Source organism: Camelina sativa, chromosome 5 (assembly GCF_030686135.1).
Source record: "Camelina sativa cultivar CO46 ecotype springtype chromosome 5, ASM3068613v1".
NCBI classification, from domain to species: Eukaryota; Viridiplantae; Streptophyta; class Magnoliopsida; order Brassicales; family Brassicaceae; genus Camelina; species Camelina sativa.
This window is the reverse complement of record NC_141884.1, coordinates 449,931-476,979: the sequence shown is the minus strand read 5'-3', so window position 1 is coordinate 476,979 and position 27,049 is coordinate 449,931. Positions and strand designations below refer to the sequence as shown.

Genomic DNA, 27,049 nt, shown 5'->3' with positions numbered 1-27,049 from the left:
TCTAAACATCCGACCTTAGCATATAAGAAGAATTAGATAGTTTTATTGATAGTTGTAGTGATCACCTAGCTATAATTAAGATCGTAGTAAAAAGATTTGAATAAAGCAAGTTTGATTCATTACATTGAATTTTCAATGAAATTAGTTTTACACCATAAGGCACGCATCCACTAAAGTTTTTGATTCATTACATTGAATTTTCAGTGGAACTAGTTTTACTTACCATAAGGCACGCATCCATTGTACAATGTACATGTTGTGTGTTGAGGGAGTCCACGTGGGAATAAAAGTGCCACGTGGGGAATGACAAGAAAATGTAGTCGTTGGTCGTTGTGTCGTGAGTGTGTGTGTGTGTTTCCTTTTTCTCGTGCTTGCAAATATGAGAATTGTGACGTCTCCTTAAGTTCCATAGACAAAGGAACTCTCATTAGGTCCTCTCTTTAAGGTGAACCATTCATTACTTTACTCATGCCCCCTCTCTCTCTCTTCCTTCGCCTTTTTTTTTTTTTTTTTTTTATCTTTATAACTTTTTTTATCTCCATTTATTTAGTTATTATTACGTCTAACAACTTCTCTTCTCGCTAATATATTACGTATGATTTACATCATTATGCAGGCAAGTTTTGGCCGGTTTGGAACTGTCCGTTTAGACCGATTATGGCGGGACTGGTTTAGTAGAACTTGTTTAGGAAGTATTTTTGCAATCTAAGCTAGTTACCTTTGGCTAATCAATTAAAAAATTATATGAGTTTGTTATTCCTTATTCCAGTTTAATATTGTACATACTTACTAGAGGTAGTAAGAGTCATTGAAATTTATTTGACATGTAATCAGAAACCGTTCGTTGTTTGTAATTTATTTATAGATTCAGTTTAATCTCAAAATGTCAGTTTCAAATAATGTGTTCCTCAATTGTTTGCATTACTCTCTCACAAGTGTAATAAAAAGTAAAATAAAACATTAATTAGAGAGAAAACCCGAACCCACAAAATCATAACCAACACTTTGATCGAATCACTATGTGACACGTGTATATGTCTGCTACACTAACAACATCTTTAGCGGACCGAACGCTGTCTCATCATTCCACCGTCGCTTTTTTGTATTCGTGTATGAATTTTGAACCAAATACGAAGACCATATATCAAACTAAACTAAGCTAAAATAAAATTATAATATTCCTATCTATATAAACACACACGTACAAACCAAGCATGGCGGCTCATTCCTTACTCATTTGTCTCAACCTAACAAAAGAGAGAGAGAGAGATATAGAGAGCTAGATAGAGATATGGGAAGAGGGAGAAGTTCGTCTTCTTCGTCGATAGAGAGTACCAGCAAGAGCAACCCATTCGGTGGCTCGTCAAGTACTCGGAACCTAAGCACGGATCTGAGGCTCGGACTCAGCTTCGGTACGTCTTCAGGGACGCAATATTTCAACGGTGGCTATGGGTACTCCGTTGCAGCTCCGGCGGCAGAGGAGGCGGTATATGCTGCGGCGGTGGAGGAGGAAGAAGAGAACGAGTGCAACAGTGTGGGGAGCTTCTATGTAAAGGTGAACATGGAGGGAGTTCCCATTGGAAGAAAGATCGATCTAATGTCTCTTAAAGGCTACCACGACTTGATCAGAACCCTAGATTTCATGTTCAACGCCTCCATTCTCTGTAAGTTTCTATATATATATATATGCAATACATAAAATTCTTATGTCTATATAGCTTCGAGGGATCCGCTGATAACAATTTAAAACATGTTCGTTGGCCTATCAGATCGGTTTATATATGTTCTAATTAGTAGCAAATTTCTAAACGTAATTTATTTCTTTTAAAGTCAATTAGATAAATTTCCCCCGTCAGAAAAAAATAAAAACACAAACAAAATACTTCTCCCCCCCCCCCCCCCCCATTACTCTTCTTTTGTTTGAAGGTTAATATCGCCCATCACTATTTCATAGGGTTTTTGTTTGTTTGTTTGTCAAAGTTATTATCTCATAGGTAGGTTAGAGTTTATATATTGTGTTGTGTAGTGTGTAAGGTACGTATTATAGGTGAATAGTAACTATATGAGGAAAACTGATGGCAATTTTTATTAAAATGCTACTAACATATAGGGGCTGAAGAAGAAGAAATGTGCAGCGACAAGAGTCACGTGCTAACGTACGCGGATAAGGAAGGCGACTGGATGATGGTTGGGGACGTTCCTTGGGAGTAAGCACTCTTTAGTCCCTTTGTTAGTTTAATTTAAAGTCTTTTAGATTATTTCCTTAATTAGATTGTTGTGATAGCATCCTTAAAATAGATATTTTTATGGGTTCTGTCTTTGTTAGGATGTTCTTGTCTACTGTGAGAAGACTGAAGATTTCAAGAGCTTACCACTACTGATATAGTAAAAAAAAGTCTGCGTACGTACTTGTGTTTAAATCGAAGTAATGTCAAGAAAAAAAAGTTTTTGTCTGTTTGTAAATCAGTGGTGGGATATTTTATTTATATTATTTTCGTTTTTCTTTTGTGATAGTACATAAATTTTGAACTCACTCTGACTATTATTCTCCTGATCTTCCTCGGTGTTACGCAAAAAGAAAATATATCCGAGGAACAATCATCTTCCAGTGGATTTAGACCAATTAAATCATTGCATTTATATAGTTTAGTTGAATGGTTTTTTTCATAATTGATAACATGTTCAGGGGAAACAACAAATTCTCATCTTACATTTCCTATTTTGAGAAAGAGTCAGTGAAAGAAGATACTGATCATGTGGAGTATATCATTGTATCAAGCCAATGTTGCGACTTGCGAAGCAATTGAAACGCAAGTCTTACTCTTACCCTATCCCTATTGTCTGTCAACTGACAATAAGATGTTATTGTCATAATAAAAATGATCTTTGGATATTTTTGTTTTGAACACCAGAACTCAAATTGTATATACATTATACACTACCAAAAAATAAAAAAGTTTACTCGAGATAGAAAAACACAACAACAATAACAACAACAATAAATATAACGGGGCGCAATCGACAAAAAAATAAAAATTAAAGGGGCAAAAAGAAAATTAAAAGTTAAGAAGCTGCAGTGAGATGAAGCTGAACTAACGAAGCATAAACGCCGTCTTGGATATTAATCAAACTCTCGTGTTTTCCTTTCTCAACGATAACGCCGTTCTTAACGACGGCAATTACGTCAGCATTTTTAATCGTCGATAACCGGTGAGCTACCACAATTGTGGTTCGGTTTACCATAACCCGGTCAAGAGCGTCTTGGACCACTCGTTCAGACTCTGCGTCAAGAGCACTCGTCGCTTCGTCGAGTAGCAATACCTTTGGATCCTTGACGATGGCTCTAGCTATAGCTACTCGTTGCTTCTGCCCACCTGATAATTGAATTCCTCTTTCTCCCACCATCGTATCGTAACCCTAAAAAATTAACCCCGGGTTATTTTGACCCGACCCGAGAACCATAAACCCTAAAGCTTGAGTTTTTAATTTAAGTTACCTGTTGAAGACCACTGATGAAACCATGGGCGTTTGATAATTCAGCTGAAGATACGATTTCGGATTCACTCGCGTCTCCTCCTTTGCCGTAAGCAATGTTGGCTCTAATTGTCTCGTTGAACAAGATTGGTTCTTGGCTCACAAGTCCCGTCTCCTGTCTTAACCATTTCAATCGCAGGCTCTTGATCTCTACACCGTCGAGAGTGATCTCACCTGAATCTGGATCGTAAAACCTCTGCAACAATGCTATCACCGTTGATTTCCCGCTCCCGCTTTCTCCGACCAAAGCAACTGTCTGTAATGTGACAAAAAGAGAAACAGAGATGTGTCTCAAAATCAAAAGGTTCTGCCTTTTTTTTTTCAAAGAATGATAAGTTTTTTGAATTCCTTCCTAACCTTTCCGGCTCGAATGCTTAAACAAAGATCTTGGAAGATTTGAACATCTGGTCTTGCTGGGTATTTGAAACTAACATGACGAAGCTCAATGTCTCCTTTAACATTTTCCAACACTCTTCCTGACTCAACACTCGGGTCAATCTTTGATTCTCTGTCCATGATTGCGAATATCGAAGCGGCAGCTACATCTGCTTTGCTTGAATCAGGAGATAACGAACTCGATTGAGATATCGCCATTGCCGCCATTGTCAAAGCAAAGAACACCTGCATTGTCATCACAAGAATCAAGAACCCTTTATATAGATCATCATTATGTTGTATGTTTGTTTTCTTATAGACATATACCCTGAAGACAGCGTCGAATGTTGTTTTGCCGTCATCGACAAGGCGAGCTCCAACGTAGAAACTGGTAGCGTAAGAAGCGAAGAGGACAAAGAAAGAGAAGCCGAAACCAATACCACTGACTATGCCTTGACGAATCCCTGTCTTCATTGGACCTTCACATTTCTTTGTGTACATTTTCATCACTTTGTCTTCTGCACAGAATGAAGCAACGGTTCTAATGCTCCCAACTGCGTCATTCGCCACTTGGCTTGCTTCTCCATACATTTTCTGCCAATGAGTTTACAGGTGAATGGATTGTAGCATAGAGAGAATCATGGAAACAAACTAGTAACTATACCTTTGCATCAGCGCTGAAACCTGTCATGAACTTCATGTATAGAAATCCATTAAGTGCAATAAGAGGGAGCATGGCGAGGACGACGAAGGACAATTGCCAACAAGCCAAGAAGGCAATGATCAAACCAGCCAATATAGATGAAAGATTCTGAACCGTCTGAGCCAAAGCATCCCCAACTAAACCACGTATTGTGGCTGCATCTGCTGATAGCCTTGCTCCTATGGTTCCACTCGAATTCTCTGGCTCGTCAAACCATCCAACTTCCATGTGAACCACTTTCTCAAAACACATACTTCTGATTCTCTGCACCAGTTTACATCCAGCTATACCGAAGAAGAAGGTTTGTGCTGGGTATGCTATGATGGATGCGAAACCAAGAACCATGAATATGACTGCCCAAAAGCTTGTATCTTCTTTCAGCTTTTTAGGCGGTTGGAAAAAAGCGTCGATTACACTTGAGAGTAGTATCCCAAAAAGTGGAAGAATAACACCGTTTGCTGCTGCTGATATTGATCCGAGTATTAGTACTGGAATCTCTGGTTTGTTTAGAGCAGCTATTCTGAAGATTGAGACTTTCTTTTGTTTGGTTTTAGGTTCTGTAGTAGCCTCTTCTTGATCTTGGTCTTGAGGGTCAATTCCTGCTGGAAAGCCAAACATATTGAAAGAATGGCGGCTGCTGTTTCCTCTGGATGATCCTCCTTTGCTTAGAGATCTGCCTAACGACGATTTTCTCAAACTTGATTGTTTGAATGATTCAATTGATGACATCTTTCTCTCATCCGATGCATTCTCATCTGATTTCTTCTCTTCTTGTAGACGAATCAGCTGAGAGTAAGCTCCTTCGCTGTCCTTTAGTAGTTCCGTATGAGAACCTGTTCATCAAATTGGCCAAAATCACATACAGTACATTATGTCTTTTGAGTGTAAAAGAATGTTTTATTAGTTTACCTTTCTCTACAATCTTTCCTTGGTGAATCACCGCGATCATGTCCGCGTTTCTCACCGTGCTTAACCGATGAGCAACCACAATTGTAGTCCGGTTAACCATGATTCTATCAAGTGCTTCTTGAACCACTCTTTCAGATTCTGCATCAAGTGCACTTGTAGCTTCATCCAAAAGCAAGATTCTTGGATCTTTTAAAATCGCTCTAGCCACAGCTATTCTCTGTTTTTGTCCACCTGAAAGCTGAGTCCCATGTTCTCCCACCATTGTATCCAAACCTTGTGGAAGCTTATCCACAAATTTAGATGCGTTTGCTAGCTCTGCAGCCGCTTTAATCTCTTCGATAGTCGCATCTTCTTTGCCGTAAGCAATGTTGTCCTTGATGCTTGCAGTAAACAAAACTGGCTCTTGACTCACAAGTCCAATCTTGCTTCTGATCCATCTTAGCTGAAACTCTTTTAAGTTAATCCCATCTATGAGAACTTCACCGGCTTGTGGATCATAAAACCTCTCAATAAGACTCACAACAGTAGATTTCCCGCTCCCGCTCTGTCCAACTAAAGCAACCGTTGAACCACTCGAGACAAACAGCGAAAAGCCACGGAATATTTGCTCGTCGGGTCTAGCCGGATACGTGAAGTAAACATCTTTAAGCTCAATATCTCCCTTAATGTCATCCAACACTTTACCATCTGTACTATAAGAATCTATGTCAGGCTTTCTCTCAATTGTCTCAAACATCTTATAAGCAGCGGCTTGTCCAGCTGCAAACGCGCTTAAGCAAGGCGAAGCTTGACCTAACGACCTAAGGAAGGAACAAAAACAAACCTTAAAATTAGGTCTCAGAGGAGTTAAACACACACAAAAGACGCATTGTTGAAAGAGTAGAGGTCCTTACATGGATCCAGTTAAAACAGAGATGATGACATTGAGAACTTGTCCTCCTGTGTACCCTTTTTCCAATATTAACTTCCCTCCATACCATACCGCTAAAGCGTAACTACAAAAGATAACAAGAAAGAGTGTTCCTAGTCCCAATCCAGTTGAACCACCTTCAATGACTCCTGCTTTATAAGCAGAGACAAGGTGTTTATTGTAATTGCTTATAGCTTGTTTCTCTCCAGTAAACGAAGCAACCTGTTAAAAAAAAACAGAAGAACCTAAGACTCTGTGGTTTTGTTCCTTTTGGCTTAAGTAAGTAAGATTAATTACCGTTCGTATAGAACCAATTGTTTGTTCAACTACAACCGCAGCTTTAGCGTAAGCAGTTTGTCCACGAGAAGCTGTTTTAGCAATGACGATAGCAAGAAGTGCACCAGACATTACAAGAAGAGGAATTGAAGATAACATGACCAAAGTTAGAAGCCATCCTCTAATGAAAGCTATCACAAAACCTCCCACAAATGTTGATACAAGTTGTATAGCTTTCCCCACCTGATAACAAACAAAACAAGTTTGTTGAATCTTTATAATAGAGAGAAGACGTTTTGAAAATTTATAATGTTCTGTTTGACATTTTTTTTAAGTAGCTATACCTTCTCTCCCATGGCATCTTGGATAAGCACAGTGTCACCGGACATTCTTCCAACGACTTCTCCTGTATTTGTATCGATGTCGAAAAAAGTGATATCTTGTCTTAAGATAGTTTTAAGATACAAACTCCTTATTCTGGCGGCTTGTCTCTCTCCCGAAATCATCCAACCAGACAATTCTGAATATTCAAAGACATCAAAAACGTTTAGTTTTCTTGAAATCTTTTTTACAAAAGTTTTAGTATCTTTGGTAAGATCTCCAATAAACAAGAAGTACTTACGGAGAAAAGCAGCAACAAAAGTACCGATTCCAAGATATACAAACTTCAGAGCAATCTGTGAGTGAATCAAGAAACTATAGTTAGTAAGTTAAATCTTGAAAATCAATCTTAACTAAAGATAGAAACAAACAGGAGTTTGATGATTTACTTTGGAGACTTTGTCGGTTGTATTAGTCTGATTCTGTCCAAAAGCATCTACAAGGTCTCCGAACAGTAAGGTCATGATAGGGAAGCCAAGACCATTTCCGATAGATCCAAGCGTCCCGAGGAGCATCAAGAGGAAATCAAAGGAATCTGCAAAGGCAAAGAGCTTGTAAAACGGCACCGTCTTGGTTTTCTCATCATGTTCCTCCTTGTTCTTCTCCTCTGTTTTCATAGCTTCTCCTTCTACTTTGCTTTCTCGTTTGGTTTCAGAAACCTCTTCTACTATATTTGAATCACCGTTTACGCCGCTCTCTGAAGCCATTAGATTTTCACCAGGTGCCTTATGTTCCTAAAGCATTTAAAACAACAGAGGAGAGATATTATAAATAAGTGTCTAAATCTATGAGTTGAGATGATCTTCAAGAGAACATACATGAGAGTCTCAAGATTTGACAGAACAAAGACTTTAAGACAGTGGAAAGTTTACTTTTGATTCAAGATCAGTCTTCACCAACCATGAAATGAAAACACACCTAAAGATCTGTTTTCGTATTATTATTATTATTATTATTATTATTATATCTAAATCCTTTTATTTTATATTTTCAAGAAGAAAAATATGATGAGACCTGACGCAAGATCCGTCAATTACATAAAGGCAGCACATAAGTTTCGGTGCAGACAGATTCTAGAACCATTAAGTACAGAGTTTTTTTCAGTGGAAAGATAAAGCATATATAGAATATAATATGTACCTGGAAAAGGATGAAGGAAGAAGCTGCAAAAGTGAGACAAAGGATTTAGCGACTTCTTGGTGTGGTGTGATGATATGTCGTATAAGAGAAGCAGTTGGAAAGTGTGCAGAGATCTCTCTCTCTCTCTCTCTGCTTACATATATATCTATTTTTTAATATATATAAATTTGTTAAGTGAAGTTTTGTAAAGATTCATGTGAGGTTTATATATGCTCTGTTTATTTCTTGACGAACAAGCCGTGACTTGTTCAAGAGAAAAAATGCGATACGTAAGATATCTTATTCTTGTCGTAATTTTAAATTATTTTCTCTGTCCATTCTTGTCTGATAAATATAATGCAAAATATTCAAAAAGACGAATTGATCGTTTATACGGTATAACGAGTAGTCTTAGCTGTTTTCTTCAACTGTACAACTCTTTTATGTTTGATTTTAGCATAAAGTTTTGATACGGAAGGGCCGCATGATTATTATAATCTCCTTCATTTCACCTTTACTTATTATTAAAAACTGATCTCTCTACTAAAACTATATAAATTAGCTATGTTTTTAGCAGCATCTATTTGTCCTAGTTCATTTTTCTATTATTAAAAAAAAAAAAACTCGAATTATATATGTTTATGCTTGTGTATATAACTAACTATATATAAGATATTTTATCAATACCAATAAGCTTAATTATATCTATATAATGATTTTTTTCAATCGCTTTAGTTGACTTTCTCGTTCGCAGTAGTTGTGAACAAATTCACAAGTGCAAAACCTCATTTTTTTTCACTATTGTGAACTTTGTTATCATCGTATAATTGCGTTTTGCCAACGGATGTTAATGTTATATAGCATTATATATGCGCATTGTAATGATGCATTAATGCAATGTATTATGTTGAGTTAAGATCTAATAACTCCAATAAATAAATGTAGATGGATGACACTAGTAATATTCAAATATAATTGCAGTACGACTAGTACCATACCATCATCCTAGGTTGGAAGCACGTGAAGGCTGATTTACTTTACGAGCAAGAAAACATTAATAACCGATCGGAAAGGAAATAAAGAGAACAAAAAAAGAGAGGACCTTTCTTTGTATTTTCCAGGAGGGAGGCAAAGAAGAAGAAGACGAAGAATGGTATCGCATTACTTCTCCTGAGCGCATTGTCAGAATCAATGTATCTTATCTAAAGTCTAACTACTATAACTATCCTGACGTCATTCCTGACATATTTTGATTTTTCTATCTAATAATATATCACCTACCCACGTACGTATATATAAATACTTTTCTAGTAAGAATTATTACTACTTGGGGAATACGATTATCAAAATAGTAATACTTTATACGACTTTTTCTAAGAAAGACAAAAAAAAAACTACTACTTGCATTATTATTCCAAACGTTGATGCAACAATGACTATACCGTTTATAATATCGTGTAAGGCGGTAATCAGTTTTTTTTTTTAAACAAATTTTTGGACTTTCTTTTTTTTTTTAATTTTTTTTATTGTAAATAGTTTTATGGGAAAATTGATTTAAAAAGCTTTTTTTTTTTTTTTTTTTGAGTTTGTCTAGTCTATCTATGCTTTTTGTGTGTGTGTAAATTGTCAATTATGTGTAAGGTACCTTTTCAAATAAATGAAATCAACTTTTAAGCAATTTTAGAATTAATAAAAAAAAGAAAAAAAAATTAACAAGCAAGGAAAAATAAGATTTTAGGAAAGAAAAAAAAAGTGTTTGACGTAAACATGTTGGTTAGGCGTTGACATATCTGAGTGTCCAACGCTGGCTCGAGCGATATTGCCGTCGGTTTACTCATAGACGTTTTCCGGCGCATCGGTTCGTTAAGCAACGGTTTTGGACACTCAAAGGAGATTGACCAGACCTCGGTTCCACGGTTTGCAAAACCTCTATTGTTACCCTTCAATTTAATTTGTAGCTGGGGAAAGCGAATCGGCGGAATCGTGGGACTTGGAAGCATTGGCTCGATGGTCAAGGCGCCACATTTGATAAACAACTATCTGTTCCTTACCAATTACATGGACGTACAGGATGGCAGCTAACAAACTCATGATTTGTTGTCAACGTCGCCAGTGCCGGCTTAAACATCAAACTTATAAAAACAACACATCAGAAAACTTGCAAATTTTGTTTTTGGTTCATATAAATTTTTTTTTGTTTCAGCTTACAAATTTTTTTTTGTGTCTTTTTAGTATGCGGAAATATTTTTTTGTGCCTCTTTAATCTATGTATCTGACCGTCCGCCTAGTTAAGCCGGCACTGAACGCGCTCGCTCGTGGGGCTAATAGATGAGGAATGGTATGCTTGAGAGATTGGTGGTGCTGGTTTGGATGTTTTTGAAGATGTGCCTAATGTTTTTCTAAGGAGCTTTTTGAATTGGCCTGTTTGTTTTTAAACAACTTGAGAAAGTTTTCTGGTTGGGAATTTGAAGTCCAACAAACTTTTAACTCCTATCTTTGATGTTATTTGATCGGTTTGCTTTTTCAGGCTACGAGTGTTTCAAGTTTCAACTGGCAAATTTTCCTTTTTGATAGACTTATTTCCTTCTCACGAGGTTTTTTTAGCTCTGTGATTTTTGCAATTGTTCTTGAGTGTTTTACTTTCGACTAACGTGTTCGTCAATATCATTAATCTACGATTGTTCGACGGTTTATTTTGACATTTGTTTTGACTAGCGATTGATGTGTTTCAACGCTTTTAGACTTTGCGATTTTTTTGGTTTGCTTTTGTGTTTTGTCTAGCGATTGAGTCTTTGGCTAGATTCGTTAGTCATTGTTTTCCCTCGTTCCACTCATTTGCCTCACGTTCTACGCTCACAAGCGCATATAGGGCCTATTCATACATCTATGCCTAACATTCATCTATGATACCATTCACACCCTAACAACATTCATCTATAATATCATTCACACCCTAACACATTCATCTATACAATTCGCATATGCCTAACATTTATCTATACCATTCACATCCTAACATTCATCTATACCATTCACACCCTATAACATTCATCTATACCATTCACATCCTAACATTCATCTATACCATTCACATCCTAACATGCATCTATACACTTCGCATATGCCTAACATTCATCTCTACCATTCACACCCTATACATCTATGCCTAGCATTCATCTATTTTTTTACTAACATTCATCTACATTGCACATACACTGCATAGTATCTTTATCAGGAAAGAAAAAAAATACAAATATTGCACGCACAGTCTAGTCAATTTCCAACAAAGTCTGGCAAAGCTTGATGGAAAAACGCCACACAGTCCTAAGGCATTTTTGTTCTCCTAGCCATCTTCATCCCTCTGCAAAATTAATTAAACCCAAAATCAATCCACATTACAAATTAACAATCGTTTTTTCCAACATGCATATTTAACACAAATATCTAAAGCATTTTAAAAGGCAACATATCGTTTCTTTGTATTTCATAAAAGATAATAATCTCATTCTATGTTTTCCTAGACAGAACATATATAAATATATCTAACTAGAATTTTCAGTTTATGAGATAGAAGATCATATGGCTAAAAATTCAGTTTACTGTCCACATCGTTAAAGTTAAGCCAGCAATATATATATACATTCAAAATTGAATTAAAACAGAGCCTTTAAATTTTACTATCAAATCCATACATACAAGATGATTTAAAGATGAAGAACTGTTAAACAAACTAACATTCAATTTAATGGTAAACAAACTAGAGGAATTAAGACGAGAGTATTTTACCTTGTAAGAAGATGAAGCTTTATGCTTGTTTCTCTCGGCTATAAATATAGATAGTGAGGACTCCAACAGTCCCAAGGCATTTTTGATCTTAGATAGATTGAGTGAGGACTCCAACAGCGTGGAAGAAGAGAACTAAAGAGATAAAAACAGATTGTAGTACGACATTTGTATGAATATGAAACCAAGTATAAAAGGAGGATTCAGATTTCTGACCCAAAGAAAGGAGAAGGAGTATTTATAGAGACTCGAGAGAGAGTCATTATCTGAAGTTCTGTAATAAAAAATATTAGATTCCAACGGTAAACAATGTTACCGTTTCACACTTTCACAACGTTCATATTTTACTACTTCAAAAGTTAAATCAAACCGAACGTTGGCAAATACGGGGAAGCGTAAACCGCACTATTTATTCAACTTTTCTCTGTTTGCTATTATTAAACTTTTGTACTATAATCCAAGTATATTATATCTTTAGTTTTGATGATTAGTGGATCTTGGAATATGTTAAAAAATAATTAGATTCAAACGGTAAGATTTGTTACCGTTTCACAGCGTTCATATTTTTCTACCCTGAAGTCAAATCAGATTCGTGGTTTTGGAATATGTTCAAAACAAAATTAGATTTTATTTATGTAGTTTTTTACAAGCGAGAGTAATAGTAAAACCTAACACACACCAAACCTTTACAAATGGGCAAATAAAAAAAAACATTATCCTTCCATTTTATTTATATTTAGTTTAAGAAATCTATTAGGTGACACTAATTGTAGAATGTATTCGCTAGTTCACTTGATTGGGTCTATATCACACAGTTCAACTAGAAATTTGACTTTTTTTTATCCGGGGGAAGAAAAAGTTGAAAGGTGTTCGATTCCCACTAAATCTTTTGACGAATCGGGTCACGTGTCAAATAGACCTAAGTTCCCGGCGTTACGTAAATCAATCAAATACACACCTAGCTAGCTAAATCCTTTTACCTACAGTACAATGTTCGAAACTATAAAAATCAATCTTGACCCGCCCCGGGAACCCGAATCTATGGATCTTGTTGAATTTGGAAACGGACCCAACCAACAAACTTTTTATACTGCTGACTAAAGCCATTAGCCCATGGGCCTTGTGACATAAAAGAATGAAAAGATGAGACCCAAACTTTTAAACCCATCTTTGAATTGAGAAGAGAAAGTTCGAAACTTTTTATTATGTTAAGAGGTCTCTAAGGTGCTGCAAGCAGTCAACAATACTATGTCTTGTATTCACAAATCAAAACACAGATTATTTCCGGTTCAATCTTAATCAGGATTTATAGTCCTAATTGAGATTAGTTAAGTATAATTGATATACTGTATCTAAACATTTTAGGTCTTTAATTATGTTTAAGGTCTTGATGGATTTGAATCACAGGATTCGGGTTCACCTGTTTTTAAGATAATCACTTCACTTTGAACGCGATGCATATTATTAGAATGTATTTGATCAAAACATTTATAAATATCACTAAATGCATTGCTTTGATCTGGATCGAAAAGAGCAAGTCATGGTTTACTCCCTCATTACTCGCCACTAAGATAACAAAGAAGACTAACAGCTTCTTTGACTTTTTGGAAGCATTCATTACAGATTGAATCATTCACCAACTACCACTACAGTCCACTCAAACAAAAGCTTTTTATATAGATCAACAAAAACACTAAAAGGAAAACTAAATGCAGAAGCAGAGGAAAAAAAACAAATGAAGCAATTGGCTCTAATCCTGTCCGTGATAACCTTGATTCTCCTGGTTCATGGGGACGAGGGATCAGCGGTTGGAGATCCCGGGATGAAGAGAGATGGTCTCAAAGTGGCGTTTGAAGCTTGGAACTTCTGCAATGAGGTTGGCTTCGAAGCTCCTCACATGGGTAGTCCTCGAGCCGCTGATTGCTTCGATGTCTCCTCTAAATGCAGCTCACCACACATTACACTGAACCATCATTCACCACACATAACAGACCAATCAAACAACACAACAAGTAAGCTTCTTCTTCTTCTCCGGTCTCCGTCCTCTGTTTTCTCTGTTTTTAAACTATAATTTATAGCAGGTGGATATTCCTTGGCGCACAAGGTATCTGACTCGGATAACGAGCTAGGAGTCGGAAAGCCTAAACCAGGAATCATATCAGATTTAGCATTGCATAACCCTGACCTTTACGCGGTCGAGAAAGAACTCTACCTAGGCTCTCTCTGTCAAGTCTCAGACAAACCAAACCCATGGAGTTTTTGGATGGTAATGCTCAAAAACGGAAACTACGACACCAAATCTGGTCTTTGTCCTCAAAACGGCAAAAAGATCCCACCTTTCAGTCAACCCGGCTTATTCCCCTGTTTTGGAAGCGGTTGTATGAACCAACCGACGCTGAACCACGGAAAGACGGAGCTTCTGAGAGATGGTCAGACTATGAAGGGATGGTTCAATGGTACGTACGAGGTGGATGCAGATTTGGGAAAGGAGTTGGATGGGATAAGTTATTACGAGGTAGTGTGGGAGAAGAGAGTTGGTGTTGGTGGTTGGCTGTTTAAACACAAGCTTAAGACTTCAGCTAAGTACCCATGGCTTATGCTTTATCTCAGAGCTGATGCCACTAAAGGATTCTCTGGTGGGTACCATTATGACACTAGAGGAATGCTCAAAACAGTAAGTAACACTAACCTTTAAACCTTTTTGTAAAGTTCCTTTTTCTTGTCTAGAAATAATCCTCTAATCTAACAACAAAAAGGATTATGTTCAATTAGTGATATATGTTTTGGTATAGCTTCCGGAGTCACCAAACTTCAAAGTGAGACTAACACTAGATATAAAACACGGGGGAGGACCAAAGAGTCAGTTCTACCTTGTTGACATCGGAAGCTGCTGGAAAAACAACGGCCAGCCCTGTGACGGTGACGTAACCACAGACGTAACTCGTTACTCGGAGATGATTATAAACCCCGAAACTGCACTTTGGTGCAACCCCAAGAGTCTACACAACTGTCCACCGTACCACACGTTTCGAAACGGCACCAGAGTCCACCGTACGGACAAACGGAGTTTCCCTTACGAGGCTTACCATGTGTACTGTGCGCCGGGAAACGCGGAGCATCTCGAGCTTCCGGTGGGGACTTGTGATGCTTATAGTAACCCACAAGCTCAGGAGATTGTACAGCTTTTGCCTCACCCGGTTTGGGGTGAATATGGGTATCCGACCCGGTTGGGTGATGGTTGGGTGGGTGACCCGAGAACTTGGGAGCTTGATGTTGGTGGCTTGTCCAGTAGGCTTTACTTCTACCAGGTGATTGAATGAACCGGTTGGTTTTTCTAATTTCTTGGTCGAAACTTTTGAAATTTCCGGTTTGGGTTTTGATTTGGTTATGTTTGTAGGATCCCGGTACGATTCCGGCTAGGAGGATTTGGACATCGGTAGATGTTGGTACCGAGATTTATAAAGAAGATGAAGCAATTGCAGAATGGGATCTCTCTGATTTCGATGTTCTTATTACTTGATTTAAAAATCAATTCTATATACTATAATATCAGCGGATTCATAATCAAGTTTATTCATTTGTTATAGTATAAACTTTTAGTTCAAAAACTTTCAACTAAAACTGAACCAATCCGAAGTTTGTTTTCGAATTAAACAAATCAGAATGATTCCGATGTATAGAGAGACTGTGTAGTACCAGTACTTCAAACTTGAAAGTGTACTAATTTTAAACATCAACCAAACGATAATGTAGTAGTGTACTTGCGATATGCTTTAGGTCCTACCACGTGGAAGCTTAATTATATCTCTACCTTACGATTTACCAATAAAAAAGCAGAGAGTCGTACAAAGTGGAACCCTCCAGATAAGTCAGAGGATTACCAATACAAGCTAACGGTTGTACTCTCTGGTTTAGCCACAGATTGATCGCAGTACAAGACTTTGCAAAACAAGGGAGTACAAATATATTTCTGGTGAATTCTTGTGTAGTACATCACAAAAGGCGTGTACAGCAACATGATTTCCATAATCTATTTAAACCTAAGAAATAAACACAAACTCAAACAAAAGTCTAGGATCCTGGCCAATTTCTAAGGTGAGGAAGACAAACTTGGTAAATGAGATAGACAGGGAACAAGCAGAGCATGGATTGAGTTTACTAAAACACTAAACGACTGTGTTTTGTCTCTTCCCATGCACTGCCTCTTCCCTGGCTCCCTCTTTCTCTCTATTTTCTTTCTCTCCTTTAAATTTCCCAGCTTTTAATGGATTTTTATTACTACTGCTAACTGTTGTCGCAGCTGATGACAAGCTATAAAGGGTTTGGTCTACCTTTGTGTCAGTCATGAAGTGGAGCTGAATGAAGCAATTGCGTCCATTTCTTGGCGTAAGAGAAGTGCATCAATGAACATGTCCAGGTTCTCTCCCTGCATCATATCTTCAATGGCATGGTGAGTGATTCCCACACGGTGATCCGTCACTCGCCCTTGTGGAAAATTGTATGTACGGATTCGTCCAGATCGATCTCCGCTGCCAATCTATTAATGAGATTACGCAACGATCAGCTAGGCAAGAAAGTGATGTACGGTTGACCAGAAAAATAATAAAAAAGATTGTTTATTTCATATGTACCTGTTCCGACCGTAGCTTTGATCGACTGCTCTGTATTCTTAATCTTTCAATTTCATAGAGCCTTGCACACAGCACTTTTAGTGCTTTGGCTCTGTTCTGTTACAAAGAAATGAAAATGTTTTAGTACGATGTATCAATTTGAGGGAGTGAACTAGTGAGGGGGTAGTGCGTAAGATGAAAGTCCACTACCATATGTTGTGATCTTTCATCTTGGATTGAGACCATCATCCCGGTTGGAAGATGGATTATTCGGACTGCGCTGTTTGTTGTGTTTGCGTGTTGACCACCACAGCCACCAGACCTGTAAGTATCAATCCTCAAATCTTCATTCCTTAGCTTAACATCTACCTGTAAGTAGCCACCAGTAAGACAGATGATCAAAGAGTATGTAAGTTTGTAACTCGTAAGATTGTAAGTTTGTAATATGGTGTCAAAACAAAGATTGGAGGAACTTTGGTACCTCATCAGCCTGGGGAAGGATGGCAACAGAAACAGCGCTGGTGTGAATTCGTCCAGATTTCTCTGTGATTGGAATACGCTGTGGAAAGAAGTTTCAAGTGTGAATAACTAGAGAACATTATGTGAATATGTATGAAGAGTCAAGAAAAATCAGAATATAACATACCTGAACCCTGTGAATACCACTCTCGAACTTAAGTTTTCCGTAGACACTGGCTCCACATATTGCAGCACTGGCTTCCTAGCAATTACATTCAAGATCTTAGTTGCAGTAGAACAGAGGTGAAATACTAATAATCACAGAAGAACAAAAAAAAACATACTTACTTTATATCCTTTCATATCCGACTCAGTGATATCTACAATATCAAACTTCCAACCTTTCTTCTGTGAATACCTTTCGTACCTATCAATATTCCAAATAACTTACGTCCAAATACAAAAAAGGATACAAGCTTCTACCTACAACACTATATGAATGAACTTACATTCTGAATATGTCCATAGCAAACAAAGAAGCCTCTTCTCCACCAGTACCTAACCAAAATATTCAGTTGGTTTATCAAAATAGAAAACCTACAGACCAGCTTTTGGAAGCGAGTTGGTGTATAAAGAAGCATTAGTTCATAAAGTGTACCTGCTCTCACCTCCAAAATGCAATCCCTCTCATCAGCTTCATCTTTAGGAAGCAAAGACTTAAGCAACAAAGTTTGAAGTCTTTTTTCTTCTTCCATCGACTCATCTAATTCACTAACAGCCATATCAAGCATATCCTTATCATCCGAGCTTTCCGACACCAGGGATCTCAGTCCATCAATCTCCTGCCAAAAGGAATCAATCAATGATGATTCATGGGAACAGATAGAGACTTTAATGCAAAAAAAAGTCACTACCTTTTGTTTGGCCCTCAAATAATTGATCAGCTCCATTGAATCTCTAAGCTTCCGAAGCTCCTTATTAGCTCTTGAAAACTCTTCTGGTGAGTACTCAGGCTGTCTTCAAACAACAGAGAACACAGTTTATGGATCAAAATCAATAAGCAAAGGGAGAGAGAAGGTTAATACAAACCATGATTACCTGGTTGATAAGCTTCTGAAGAAAAGCATTTCGATGTTCTATGGCCGATAACCTCTGATCCATTATCTTAATTAGATCAGAAGACAACTGAGGTTCCATTTCTGCAATCATAGATCCCCAATTCAATCAACTCGAATTCACTGCAATTGATTCATCAGAAAAATTCGAGATTTGATTCCAACATTGAAGAAACAAACGTACCGGTGGTGTACAGACGAACCATCTTAGACGAGAGTGTGCTACGACGATCGTTTAAATGGGGACCTCTCGAGCAAGATCTAACCAGATTACTCAAGAAATAAGCCCGAATCAACCTCCTCATGTTTTTTTTTTCTTTTTAGCAGAAATTTTCGAATATATGTTTCGATCTGTTTGGTTGATTGGCAGAACTAACGGTGATACTTTTGCGGCCCCGGAGCTCGTGACGGCGGTTTCTCTCGTCGCCGTCGAGAAAAAAAAAAGATAAAACTCTCAGGAAAGGACGAGGGTTTTGGTATTTTCGCAGTTTCGAATCTTAACAAGGGTAGTTTCGTCCTCACGCTATAAACTGGGAATTTGTGATTTAAATGTCGCTAAAAATAGTTACTACTACATATGTATAAATGTTGAAAAAAAAAAAAAAAAAGTCACCACTAACAAAAACATATAGACATACTGAATTGCATAATTTTAATAAGTTATTGAATTGACGACAACATAAGATAATTTTTAGATGACTTATAGACTTTTTAATATATTATTCAACATAGCGGATTAATTAATTTCATATTTTAAAAAAAAAAAAAATCAAAGAATATTGTTTTAAAGAAAAAAAAAATTTCCACATTTTTCATACGTGAGACAAACAAAAAACAAATGTTATACAACTTCATTTTTCCCACGCATATTAATTATATAATCCTATAGAATACATTGTATTTTTCACCTTTTACATGAACGCGTACTATGTTTATAATATATTCATAAACGCTTTATATTACAAGCGTGACAGGAACTCTGGCTTCTTGAATCCAGTTAATCGGACCTAACCAGTTAACAACAGAGAAGCCACTGACTTCACCTGCGGACCTAGCGATCTTAGCCCAATTAACTCTTCTGTTAGTGTTAGCTCCTGGTCCACGGTTGTTGTACTCAATGTACCTACATGTCGTGTGGTAACTTTCCCCATCCCAAATCCTCCAACCTTCTGGTCTAATCAAATCTCCCATCTCGGTGTTGACAATCACGGTGGTCGAGAATTTCTTCCACGGCCTTCCCAAATATGACGCCACGGTGAATCTCTCTGGCGTTAGTTTCCTGTCAGGAACGATGCGGCAGTTTTGGAGGACGATACCGATTTTCACCGCAAAGCCAATTTCATTTCCATCAGCTGTGACCGTGTTGTATTGTCCCTTGCTTCCTTTACGGACAACAATGAGTGAATTTTGGACCACAGTTGCGGATTTGCCGAACATGAAGTCGACTGTCCCTGAGATGACACAGTTTCTATAGAACTGACGACCGTTGTTCACGTAAAAGGTGTCTTGGTAACCGTCGAACCTGCAGTTGAAGATCACGGAACGGTCTCCGTTCACTCTAATAGCTGCGGCTTGGTGTCCCAATGGACCGGCAGTGTTCTTGAATCCCATCCATTTCGCCATGAATCCTTCCGATTCAACCTCTGCACGATAATTTATAGAAAACATGAATTATGTTGGAAAATTATCTAGTGAATTAGGGTTTGGTGAGACTTACGAACTGTGGCACTAAGGGATGTGGTGGTTCCAGGGCTGAGACCAGCACTTCTGTTGTAAGTAATGACAGTCTTTCTTGCACCATCTCCGAACATGAAGATGTTGTTCTTCTTCTTAGGGATGATTACTTGCTCTCTGTAGACACCCGCCTTTATGTGGATGATACATCTGCCTGGGTTCTTCTCAGGACAAGCATTAACGGCTGCTTGAACCGTATTAAACTGTCCGCTTCCGTCCTTAGCTACCACAAAGGTCGCTCTGATCCCACCAGTACCGCCGCCACCTCTACGGCCACGTCCACGTCCAGCCCTAGCCATGAGCTTCCTGTCAGCACCTGAAACCCATGTTGGGATTCCGGTCTCGTCCATGTCTTCAAGAAGACGGCGAGCAGGACCATCTGGGTCGGCCACAGGAGATTCATCAGCAACAGGAGGGGCTCCTTTGTTGACGGGAGTTGTTCCTGTTGCGTTCTTGAATTCGTCAACCTTGTTATTAATCTTGGCCATAGCGCTAACGACAGTGTGAAAGATGTCAATAGCGTTTCTAGTGAGAATCTTGGAGTCTAAAATGCCCTCTTCAATAGTCTTTCTTAAATCGTCTTCTGCGATATCGTCAAGACAATCAGTTTGATAATTGTAAACACCGGTTATCCATTGTTTAAGTTGGTCGAATTTGCTCCCGATCTGGTTAAGATCTTCACCCATTTCCTCAATAATGGTGGCGAGATCCTCAAGAGCGTACATGAAAACTCTCTTGCAGTATTCAAGAACAGCTTTGTTGTTTGGCGAGATGCTCGAGCCCATGTTTCCTGCGGTTTTATCCGTGAAGTTAGACGATTTGGTAATTGCGTCTTTTGTAGCGAGCAAGAATGCCCTGATCAGTTTGTTTGGGTCTTCGCTCTTGACCGGCTCGAGAGTTTTGACACATGAGGCTTTGTCGGTAGTCGACTGGCAAATTCCTTGCACCGCTTTCATTTGTGGAGATAGATTAGTATCACCATTTTTGTTTATGAAGGCAACGACTCCTATGGCTACTCCCACTATTAAGAGGATGGAGGCCACCGAGACAACAACTTTTCCGATCATTTTTTTTTATTTTTTTTGTTTTATTTTTCTCTCCCTCCGGTTTTATTTAAAGGTTAATAGGAGAGGGAGGGGCTTTATTAGATAAAAGCCAAGTTGTTGAATGACTTTGGCCAGTATATATTGCAATGGATTATGGAGGTTTATATAGAAGCTTTTTGGTTTCTAAAATTAGGGACGTGCATGGATTTTGCATGGTGAGGGATAGACGTGGGGTTGACGAATGGCTGAGAATATTTGGTCAACAAGGCTTAAAATAACGGATGACAGAAGGTTTTGGTAAATTTACAGTTCTAAATCAGTCTTACGTCTATAATTATGCGTATTTGGGATAAACTTTCTTAAATAGTCATTATTATAAACTTAGTCAAATGGTATGATCTAAATTCCGCTTAATTTTTATTACAAATTATTTATTTTTTGAATAATTAATAAATATAAATAACAAATATAAATAAATAAAATTTGTTAATAAATAAATGAAAATAGTTGACAAAAAAAAAATGACAATATCCAATATCTAAGTTAGTTTTCACATCATATTGCAAATTTAAAATTCTAAAAATTTGGAAGGTAATAAATCAACTTTCAAACAAACAATAAACGAACAAAAGGTTGTTAAAAATAAATTCCATGGGGGAAGAGAAAATCAATATTTTAGGATTGTATAAATAGAAGAGAACCATACAATGAGATGCAAATATTTCAGCTTGTAGGTAGGTAGTTCAGTATATATATATATATATATATATATATATATATATATATATATATATATTATACATATTTTTTTAACGAGGTTTAATGATGTGTGGAAACAAAAATTATCAGTTATAATCGCTTGACAAATCTCCTTTTCCGCTCCGACGATGGTATCTGAAGATAAATTAAACGAGATGTCTTCTAAGCTTGTTGATGATATGAATCATCATTATTATTCTATTAAGATGAAATTTTTATTGTGGAACTCGTAAGCTTATTTTGAAAATAAAGAGATTGGATAGGAGCCGTTGGAAAAAGAAGATTAGTATCTTTGAGAATATGTAAAAATAGCATTGAGTTAACAAGAAAAACTCATATATTTTTAACAGTTTCCTTTATTTTCTTTATCTTGGGATTAGTAAAAAAAAAAAATTGATCGCATTTAATTAGTCTGGTTATTGATGTCTCCAAGGAGATTGTGTGTAACCTTTTTGCTGATTAATTTTAGCAATTAGAATTTGGTGCTGGAGAGCTTATCTCACTTCATACATTGTGATTTGCGAACTATGACTCTCAGCTATTTTTCAGTTGCATGAGTGATATGTCGTGTTTGCAGACCAATGGCAAAGCCAATCTTAATTTAATAACAAATCTAACCAAGGTGGATGAGAAAGTCAAAAAAATTTCCTCGTTAGAAATTGTTTGATGGTGGTAATTTTTCTTATTGGGAATTTCAGATAAAGCAAGTCATTGTTTGTATATTTATGTCCATAAATTTTGATAAATTTGAGAATTGACAACATCATAAAATAACACAAATTAAATAAAACTATATATTTTAAAAAGTTTATTAAACATAGGTACAACACATCGGGCAAGTTTTCATCTTCCAAAAACATAAAAATTAAAATTAAAATCAAACAACATAATTTTTTTTTCTTTCTCATCTTTCATACGTGAGACAAACAAAAAGCAAATCTTACAACTTCATCTCCCCGCGCATGCAGATTATTCCTATCGAAAACGACGTTGTACTTTCACCTTTTACATGAGCACGTACTACTATTTTTTTTTTTTTTTTAATTGTATTTGATTTATAATCCAAGCGTGACAGGAACATTGGCCTCTTGAATCCAGTTAATCGGGCCTAACCAGTTAGCAACAGTGAAGTCATTGACCTCACCTGCAGACCTGGCGATCTTAACCCAGTCGACTCTTCTGTTAGTGATAGCTCCTGGTCCACGGTTGTTGTACTCAACGTACCTGCATGACTTGTGGAAATTTTCCCCATCCCAGATCTTCCAACCTTCTGGTCTAATCAAGTCTCCCATCTCGGTGTTCATAATCACGGTGGTCGAGTATTGCTTCCACGGCCTTCCCAAGTATGACGCCACGGTTAATCTCTCGGCCGCTAGTTTCTTGTCGGGAACGATGCGACAGTTTTGGAGGACGATACCGATTTTCATCGCTAAACCCTTTTCGTTTCCATCGGCTGTGACTGTGTTGAATTGTCCCTTGTTTCCTTTACGGACAACAATGAGTGAGTTTTGAATCACGGTTGCGGATTTGCCGAAGATGAAGTCGACTGTTCCTGAAACGACAATGTTTCTGTAGAACTGACGGCCGTTGTTCACGTACAAGGTGTCTTGGTAACCGTCGAACCTACAGTTGAAGATAACAGCACGGTCTCCGTTCACTCTGATAGCCACGGCTTGGTGTCCCATGGGACCGGCGGTGTTCTTGAATCCGATCCATTTTGCCATGAATCCTTCTGATTCAACCTCTGCACAATGATATATATAACATGAGTTATATTTATACAAATACTTGTATAACCTTTTTTTTTTGTATCAATGGACTAGTGGATTAGGGTTTCGTGAGACTTACGAACTGTGCCACTAAGGGAAGTGGTGGTTCCAGGGCTGAGTTTGACACTTCTGTTGTAAGTAATGACGGTCTTTCTTGCACCATCTCCGAACATGAAGATGTTGTTCTTCTTCTTAGGGATGATTACTTGCTCTTTGTAAATACCAGCCTTGATGTGGATGATGCATCGGCCGGGGTTCTTCTCAGGACAAGCATTAACGGCTTGTTGAACCGTCTTAAACTGTCCACTTCCGTCCTTAGCCACCACAAAGGTCGCTTTGATCCTAGCAGCACCGCCGTTACCGCCACGTCCAGCCTTAGCCATGAGCTTCCTGTCAGCACCTGAAACCCATGTTGGGGTTCCGGTCTGGTCCATGTCTTCAAGAAGACGACGAGCAGGACCATCTGGGTCGGCCACGGGAGATTCATCAGCAACAGGAGGGGCTCCTTTGTTGGCGGGAGCTGCTCCTTTGTCGGAAGGAGTGAAGATTCCACCTGTAAAGTTTTTGAATTCGTCAACCTTGATGTTAAGCTTGGCCATGGCGCTAACGACAGTGTGGAAGATGTCAATAGCGTTGCTAGTGAGAATCTTGGAGCTTGCAATGCCCTCTCCAATAGTCTTTCTTAAATCGTCTTCTTCGATATCGTCAAGACAATCAGTTTGGTAATTGTAAACACCGGTCAACCATTGTTTAAGCTGATCAATTTTGCTCCCGATCTGGCTAAGATCTTCACCCATTTCCTCAACAATGGTAGAGAGATCCTCAAGAGCGTACATGAAAACTCTCTTGCAGTACTCAAGAACAGCTTTGTTGTTTGGCGAGATGCTTGAGCCCATGTTTCCTTCGGTTTTACCCGTGAAGTTAGATGATTTGTATATTGCGTCTTGTGTGGCGAGCATGAAGGCCTTGATCAGTTTGTTTGGGTTATCGCTCTTAACCGGCTCAAGAGTTTTGACACATGAGGCTTTGTCGGAAGTCGACTGGCAAATTCCTTGAACAGCTTTCATTTGCGGAGACAGATTAGTATCACCATTTTTGTTTATGTAGGCAACGACTCCTATGGCTACTCCAACTATTAAGAGTATGGAGGCCACGGAGACAACAACTTTTCCAATCATTTTTTTGGTTTTTTCTATATTTTTGTTTTTTTTTTTGTTTTTTTCTCCCTCCGGTTTTATTTAAAGGTTAATCGGAGAGGAGGGGCTTTATTAGATAAAAGCCAAGTTGTTGAATGACTTGGGCCAGTAGATATTGTGATGGATTCTAGAGGTTTTTATAGAAACTTTTTGGTTTCTAAAATTAGAGACGTGCATGGATTTTGCATGGTGAAGGAGAGTTGCACGGTCGACGAATGGCTGACAATATTTGGTCAGAAAAGCTTTAATTAACTTCAACTAATTTTTGTTGTAATTGCTTAATTGTGAGGATTAAAATTGGTCACCGCAGTGTAAATTTGGCGTACGTTCCCTGTTTAGAAGGTGTGGTGTATTGATGATTGACACAAAAAAGAGATATAGTCGTTAATTTCCGTTTTAAAAATACTAATTTTATCGGTATTTGATCGGTATTCATGAATGGATAAATTTTAATATAGAGCAAAGGGCGACTTTGTCAAGTGGTGGACTGTGGTGATCAGTCTTAAACCACAAATCGACCTGATCACCTGACTCAAGTCAGACCACCCAAACCACATTTATGGAATTTTGAAAATTAAAATCGAATTACATAAAATCCTTGTAAACTTAGTTACGAAACAGCTTCATTACATATCAGTTAAGCATATATAGTATGCTCTTTTCACTTCCATTTGATTGGTTAAGTACTAGTCTGCATGCAGTATAGAATATGAATAGACCACACATATACTTCACCTAGTTAAATTATAAATATTCAGAACCTTCTTTAAAACTAGCTCTTATAAAATGAGCTCTAGTACTATAGTTAAACCATACCAATTCAGTTTGTCACGCAGTTTATACTTTATACTTAGACCACGTATGGACCCAAAAAATCACCATCTCGTAACGTGCTGATTTAATGCACAAGCTTCCAATATGAGTAGCATCTTTGGTTTTACAAAGCACTACAATTCGAGTGAGTAGCATGATGATTTTGTATGCATGTAAAAAAATCTAAAACTACATATTTTGCATACTAAACAAAACTCAATAGAAAGAGTATAAATATACTACAAAGAAAACATAAAAAAAGATTGTATCAACAAACGCATATATAATTAGCGCGGAAATGTTATCCAACTTCGCCTGAGGAAGATGTTTGTATGCTAAACTCAAAATGAAACTAATTAGCAACAGTTAACAAATTTTGTTGTCACTGAATAATGCGGGCCGGGAATCAATTTTTTCATGCCTTGTTTTTTTTTTTTATTTTTTTTTATTCCTTAAAGATATATGTAGCCATTGCAAAATTCAAGTAAAAATGTGGAACATCATCAATGAAAAAGAAAATTAACACAAAGTATAAATAAAAAGTATATACAGATAAAATAAAATACAATTCACCAAATACGTTATTAAATTAAGTTATTATTATTGGATATATAACCACATCTTTTCCATATCCTTTCCAATCACGAGGTCCATACATGATTATAATCCATAACATATTAATTACAAACATACATCAAAAGGAACCTTTGGTTACAAGATTCCTAAAACATCTGAAAACCCCAATCGATGCAAATTATTCATCACCATCGACGGAAGCTATACATTTTTTTTTTTTTAATATATAGAATATTATATTGATAAATAAAATCAATAGTAATAAAAGGACAATGGTGGTGGGAGCAAGGCATCGGTCTCTTGCTGGTTAAGTTTTGTCTTAATGTTGAAAGTGTTAAAGACTTTGCCCATTCCAGCGAACACATCCACTGACTCACCACTCATTCTTTTCCCAAGCCCAATCCCTCCTTCGACCACTTTGTGTAACGTCTTGTCGTAGATATCATCGAGACAAGTGGAATGGTAAGTGAAGATAGAAGTCATCTTCTTCTTACATGTGAAGTAGTTGTCAGCCATGCTCGATAGGTTTTTTCCTGCGGCTTTCCAGAAATCTGCAAAGTCTTCCAAGGCGTTGTGTAGCTGTTTTTCACAGCCGGTGATGCAAGTTGTGGCAAAGGCGTTTCCTTTGTATTTAGGTTTGATCGCTTCGAGGAACTTCAAACCCTTTTTAACGGACGTTTCAGCGGCCGTGGCTAAGTAACGGACCAAAACGGCTGGATCATTGCTTGGGACGCCTCTTAGGGTAATGCTACATAGACGTTTGTCTTGCACAACGCTGCAGATTCCATCGACGGCCTTTAGGTGTTCTGGTGTAACGGCGTCGCGTTTTTCTGGAACTATGAATGCGGTTGCGGTGAGGGAGATGCAGAGAATGAGAAAGGCGAGTTTTATTGGAGTGTTCATTTTTTTTTGTTTTTTTCTGTTTTTTTTGGACGTGGATTGGAAAGGAATAGGTAGAAAAAGGAAGATGAAAGGTTACGTC

General features: G+C 37.6%; 7 protein-coding genes and 2 long non-coding RNA genes across 21 annotated transcripts; 3 read left to right on the top strand and 6 right to left on the bottom strand.

The window, feature by feature from the left end:
• Window positions 1-1,200: 1,200 nt before the first annotated feature.
• LOC104784606 (auxin-responsive protein IAA20-like) lies at window positions 1,201-2,533 on the top strand. The gene is made up of 3 exons (XM_010509642.3): window positions 1,201-1,664; window positions 2,111-2,207; window positions 2,327-2,533. Exons 1-3 carry the CDS (start codon window positions 1,292-1,294, stop codon window positions 2,379-2,381), a joined length of 525 nt encoding a protein of 174 aa, XP_010507944.2. The 5' UTR covers window positions 1,201-1,291; the 3' UTR covers window positions 2,382-2,533.
• A 360-nt stretch (window positions 2,534-2,893) lies between these two features.
• LOC104784605 (ABC transporter B family member 4) lies at window positions 2,894-8,520 on the bottom strand. Of its 8 annotated transcripts, none has more exons than XM_010509639.3 (12): window positions 8,229-8,520; window positions 7,478-7,822; window positions 7,330-7,384; window positions 7,052-7,227; window positions 6,729-6,950; window positions 6,415-6,653; window positions 5,522-6,321; window positions 4,574-5,445; window positions 4,237-4,503; window positions 3,892-4,155; window positions 3,497-3,790; window positions 2,894-3,417 (listed from the first exon to the last, which is right to left on the bottom strand). In XM_010509639.3, exons 2-12 carry the CDS (start codon window positions 7,793-7,795, stop codon window positions 3,064-3,066), a joined length of 3,861 nt encoding a protein of 1,286 aa, XP_010507941.1. In that variant the 5' UTR covers window positions 7,796-7,822; window positions 8,229-8,520; the 3' UTR covers window positions 2,894-3,063. The 8 variants fall into 8 exon arrangements, with proteins under 8 accessions (XP_010507941.1, XP_087307846.1, XP_010507943.1 ...); XM_087451720.1 differs by lacking the exon at window positions 8,229-8,520 and adding an exon at window positions 8,103-8,174; XM_010509641.3 differs by lacking the exon at window positions 8,229-8,520 and adding an exon at window positions 7,961-8,089.
• Window positions 8,521-11,119: 2,599 nt separating this feature from the next.
• On the bottom strand, window positions 11,120-12,203 carry LOC104784604 (uncharacterized). The gene is made up of 2 exons (XR_767264.2): window positions 11,994-12,203; window positions 11,120-11,568 (listed from the first exon to the last, which is right to left on the bottom strand). It is a non-coding gene; the product is annotated as an uncharacterized LOC104784604 (long non-coding RNA).
• Window positions 12,204-13,512: 1,309 nt separating this feature from the next.
• Window positions 13,513-15,611, top strand: LOC104784603 (uncharacterized). 2 transcript variants are annotated; one of them, XM_010509638.3, is made up of 4 exons: window positions 13,513-14,002; window positions 14,072-14,664; window positions 14,783-15,298; window positions 15,388-15,611. In XM_010509638.3, exons 1-4 carry the CDS (start codon window positions 13,726-13,728, stop codon window positions 15,508-15,510), a joined length of 1,509 nt encoding a protein of 502 aa, XP_010507940.1. In that variant the 5' UTR covers window positions 13,513-13,725; the 3' UTR covers window positions 15,511-15,611. The 2 variants fall into 2 exon arrangements, with proteins under 2 accessions (XP_010507940.1, XP_019101144.1); XM_019245599.2 differs by having other exon boundaries at window positions 13,645-14,002; window positions 14,069-14,664.
• Window positions 15,612-15,903: 292 nt separating this feature from the next.
• Window positions 15,904-16,758, top strand: LOC104784601 (uncharacterized). Its single transcript, XR_767263.3, has 2 exons — window positions 15,904-16,085; window positions 16,291-16,758. It is a non-coding gene; the product is annotated as an uncharacterized LOC104784601 (long non-coding RNA).
• Window positions 15,931-18,728, bottom strand: LOC104784602 (peptide chain release factor 1, mitochondrial). 5 transcript variants are annotated; one of them, XM_010509637.3, is made up of 11 exons: window positions 18,359-18,728; window positions 18,158-18,258; window positions 17,974-18,076; window positions 17,718-17,901; window positions 17,569-17,617; window positions 17,408-17,486; window positions 17,247-17,321; window positions 17,082-17,159; window positions 16,811-16,969; window positions 16,622-16,717; window positions 15,931-16,527 (listed from the first exon to the last, which is right to left on the bottom strand). In XM_010509637.3, the coding sequence occupies exons 2-11, from the start codon at window positions 18,184-18,186 to the stop codon at window positions 16,333-16,335; spliced, it is 1,047 nt and encodes a 348-aa protein (XP_010507939.1). In that variant the 5' UTR covers window positions 18,187-18,258; window positions 18,359-18,728; the 3' UTR covers window positions 15,931-16,332. The 5 variants fall into 5 exon arrangements, with proteins under 5 accessions (XP_010507939.1, XP_010507937.1, XP_087307839.1 ...); XM_010509635.3 differs by having other exon boundaries at window positions 17,974-18,072; window positions 18,359-18,725; XM_087451713.1 differs by having other exon boundaries at window positions 17,728-17,901; window positions 17,974-18,072; window positions 18,359-18,640.
• Window positions 18,729-18,956: 228 nt separating this feature from the next.
• On the bottom strand, window positions 18,957-21,137 carry LOC104784600 (pectinesterase 4). Its single transcript, XM_087451711.1, has 2 exons — window positions 19,892-21,137; window positions 18,957-19,817 (listed from the first exon to the last, which is right to left on the bottom strand). The coding sequence occupies exons 1-2, from the start codon at window positions 20,973-20,975 to the stop codon at window positions 19,129-19,131; spliced, it is 1,773 nt and encodes a 590-aa protein (XP_087307837.1). The 5' UTR covers window positions 20,976-21,137; the 3' UTR covers window positions 18,957-19,128.
• A 1,275-nt stretch (window positions 21,138-22,412) lies between these two features.
• Window positions 22,413-24,936, bottom strand: LOC147943120 (pectinesterase 5-like). Its single transcript, XM_087451710.1, has 2 exons — window positions 23,562-24,936; window positions 22,413-23,457 (listed from the first exon to the last, which is right to left on the bottom strand). Exons 1-2 carry the CDS (start codon window positions 24,658-24,660, stop codon window positions 22,769-22,771), a joined length of 1,788 nt encoding a protein of 595 aa, XP_087307836.1. The 5' UTR covers window positions 24,661-24,936; the 3' UTR covers window positions 22,413-22,768.
• Window positions 24,937-26,068: 1,132 nt separating this feature from the next.
• Window positions 26,069-27,031, bottom strand: LOC104784597 (putative pectinesterase/pectinesterase inhibitor). The gene has a single exon (XM_010509632.3). The coding sequence runs from the start codon at window positions 26,968-26,970 to the stop codon at window positions 26,320-26,322; it is 651 nt and encodes a 216-aa protein (XP_010507934.2). The 5' UTR covers window positions 26,971-27,031; the 3' UTR covers window positions 26,069-26,319.
• Window positions 27,032-27,049: the final 18 nt, after the last annotated feature.

Coding starts and splice junctions, on each gene's coding strand:
- LOC104784600 (XM_087451711.1), bottom strand. CDS start 20,975: ATGATCGGAAAAGTTGTTGTCTCGGTGGCCTCCATCCTCTTAATAGTG. Junction 19,818..19,891: donor ATCCCTTAGTGCCACAGTTC/GTAAGTCTCACC, acceptor ATTATCGTGCAG/AGGTTGAATCGGAAGGATTC.
- LOC104784602 (XM_087451712.1), bottom strand. CDS start 18,479: ATGAGGAGGTTGATTCGGGCTTATTTCTTGAGTAATCTGGTTAGATCT. Junction 18,259..18,358: donor GGTTCGTCTGTACACCACCG/GTACGTTTGTTT, acceptor CTATGATTGCAG/AAATGGAACCTCAGTTGTCT. Junction 18,073..18,157: donor TTCAGAAGCTTATCAACCAG/GTAATCATGGTT, acceptor GTTTGAAGACAG/CCTGAGTACTCACCAGAAGA.
- LOC104784605 (XM_087451715.1), bottom strand. CDS start 7,795: ATGGCTTCAGAGAGCGGCGTAAACGGTGATTCAAATATAGTAGAAGAG. Junction 6,951..7,051: donor AAGATGCCATGGGAGAGAAG/GTATAGCTACTT, acceptor GTTTGTTATCAG/GTGGGGAAAGCTATACAACT. Junction 5,446..5,521: donor AGGAAAGATTGTAGAGAAAG/GTAAACTAATAA, acceptor TTTGATGAACAG/GTTCTCATACGGAACTACTA.
- LOC147943120 (XM_087451710.1), bottom strand. CDS start 24,660: ATGATTGGAAAAGTTGTTGTCTCCGTGGCCTCCATACTCTTAATAGTT. Junction 23,458..23,561: donor TTCCCTTAGTGGCACAGTTC/GTAAGTCTCACG, acceptor ATCATTGTGCAG/AGGTTGAATCAGAAGGATTC.
- LOC104784597 (XM_010509632.3), bottom strand. CDS start 26,970: ATGAACACTCCAATAAAACTCGCCTTTCTCATTCTCTGCATCTCCCTC.
- LOC104784606 (XM_010509642.3), top strand. CDS start 1,292: ATGGGAAGAGGGAGAAGTTCGTCTTCTTCGTCGATAGAGAGTACCAGC. Junction 1,665..2,110: donor GTTCAACGCCTCCATTCTCT/GTAAGTTTCTAT, acceptor ACTAACATATAG/GGGCTGAAGAAGAAGAAATG. Junction 2,208..2,326: donor GTTGGGGACGTTCCTTGGGA/GTAAGCACTCTT, acceptor TGTCTTTGTTAG/GATGTTCTTGTCTACTGTGA.
- LOC104784603 (XM_019245599.2), top strand. CDS start 13,726: ATGAAGCAATTGGCTCTAATCCTGTCCGTGATAACCTTGATTCTCCTG. Junction 14,003..14,068: donor CCAATCAAACAACACAACAA/GTAAGCTTCTTC, acceptor TATAATTTATAG/CAGGTGGATATTCCTTGGCG. Junction 15,299..15,387: donor GTAGGCTTTACTTCTACCAG/GTGATTGAATGA, acceptor TTATGTTTGTAG/GATCCCGGTACGATTCCGGC.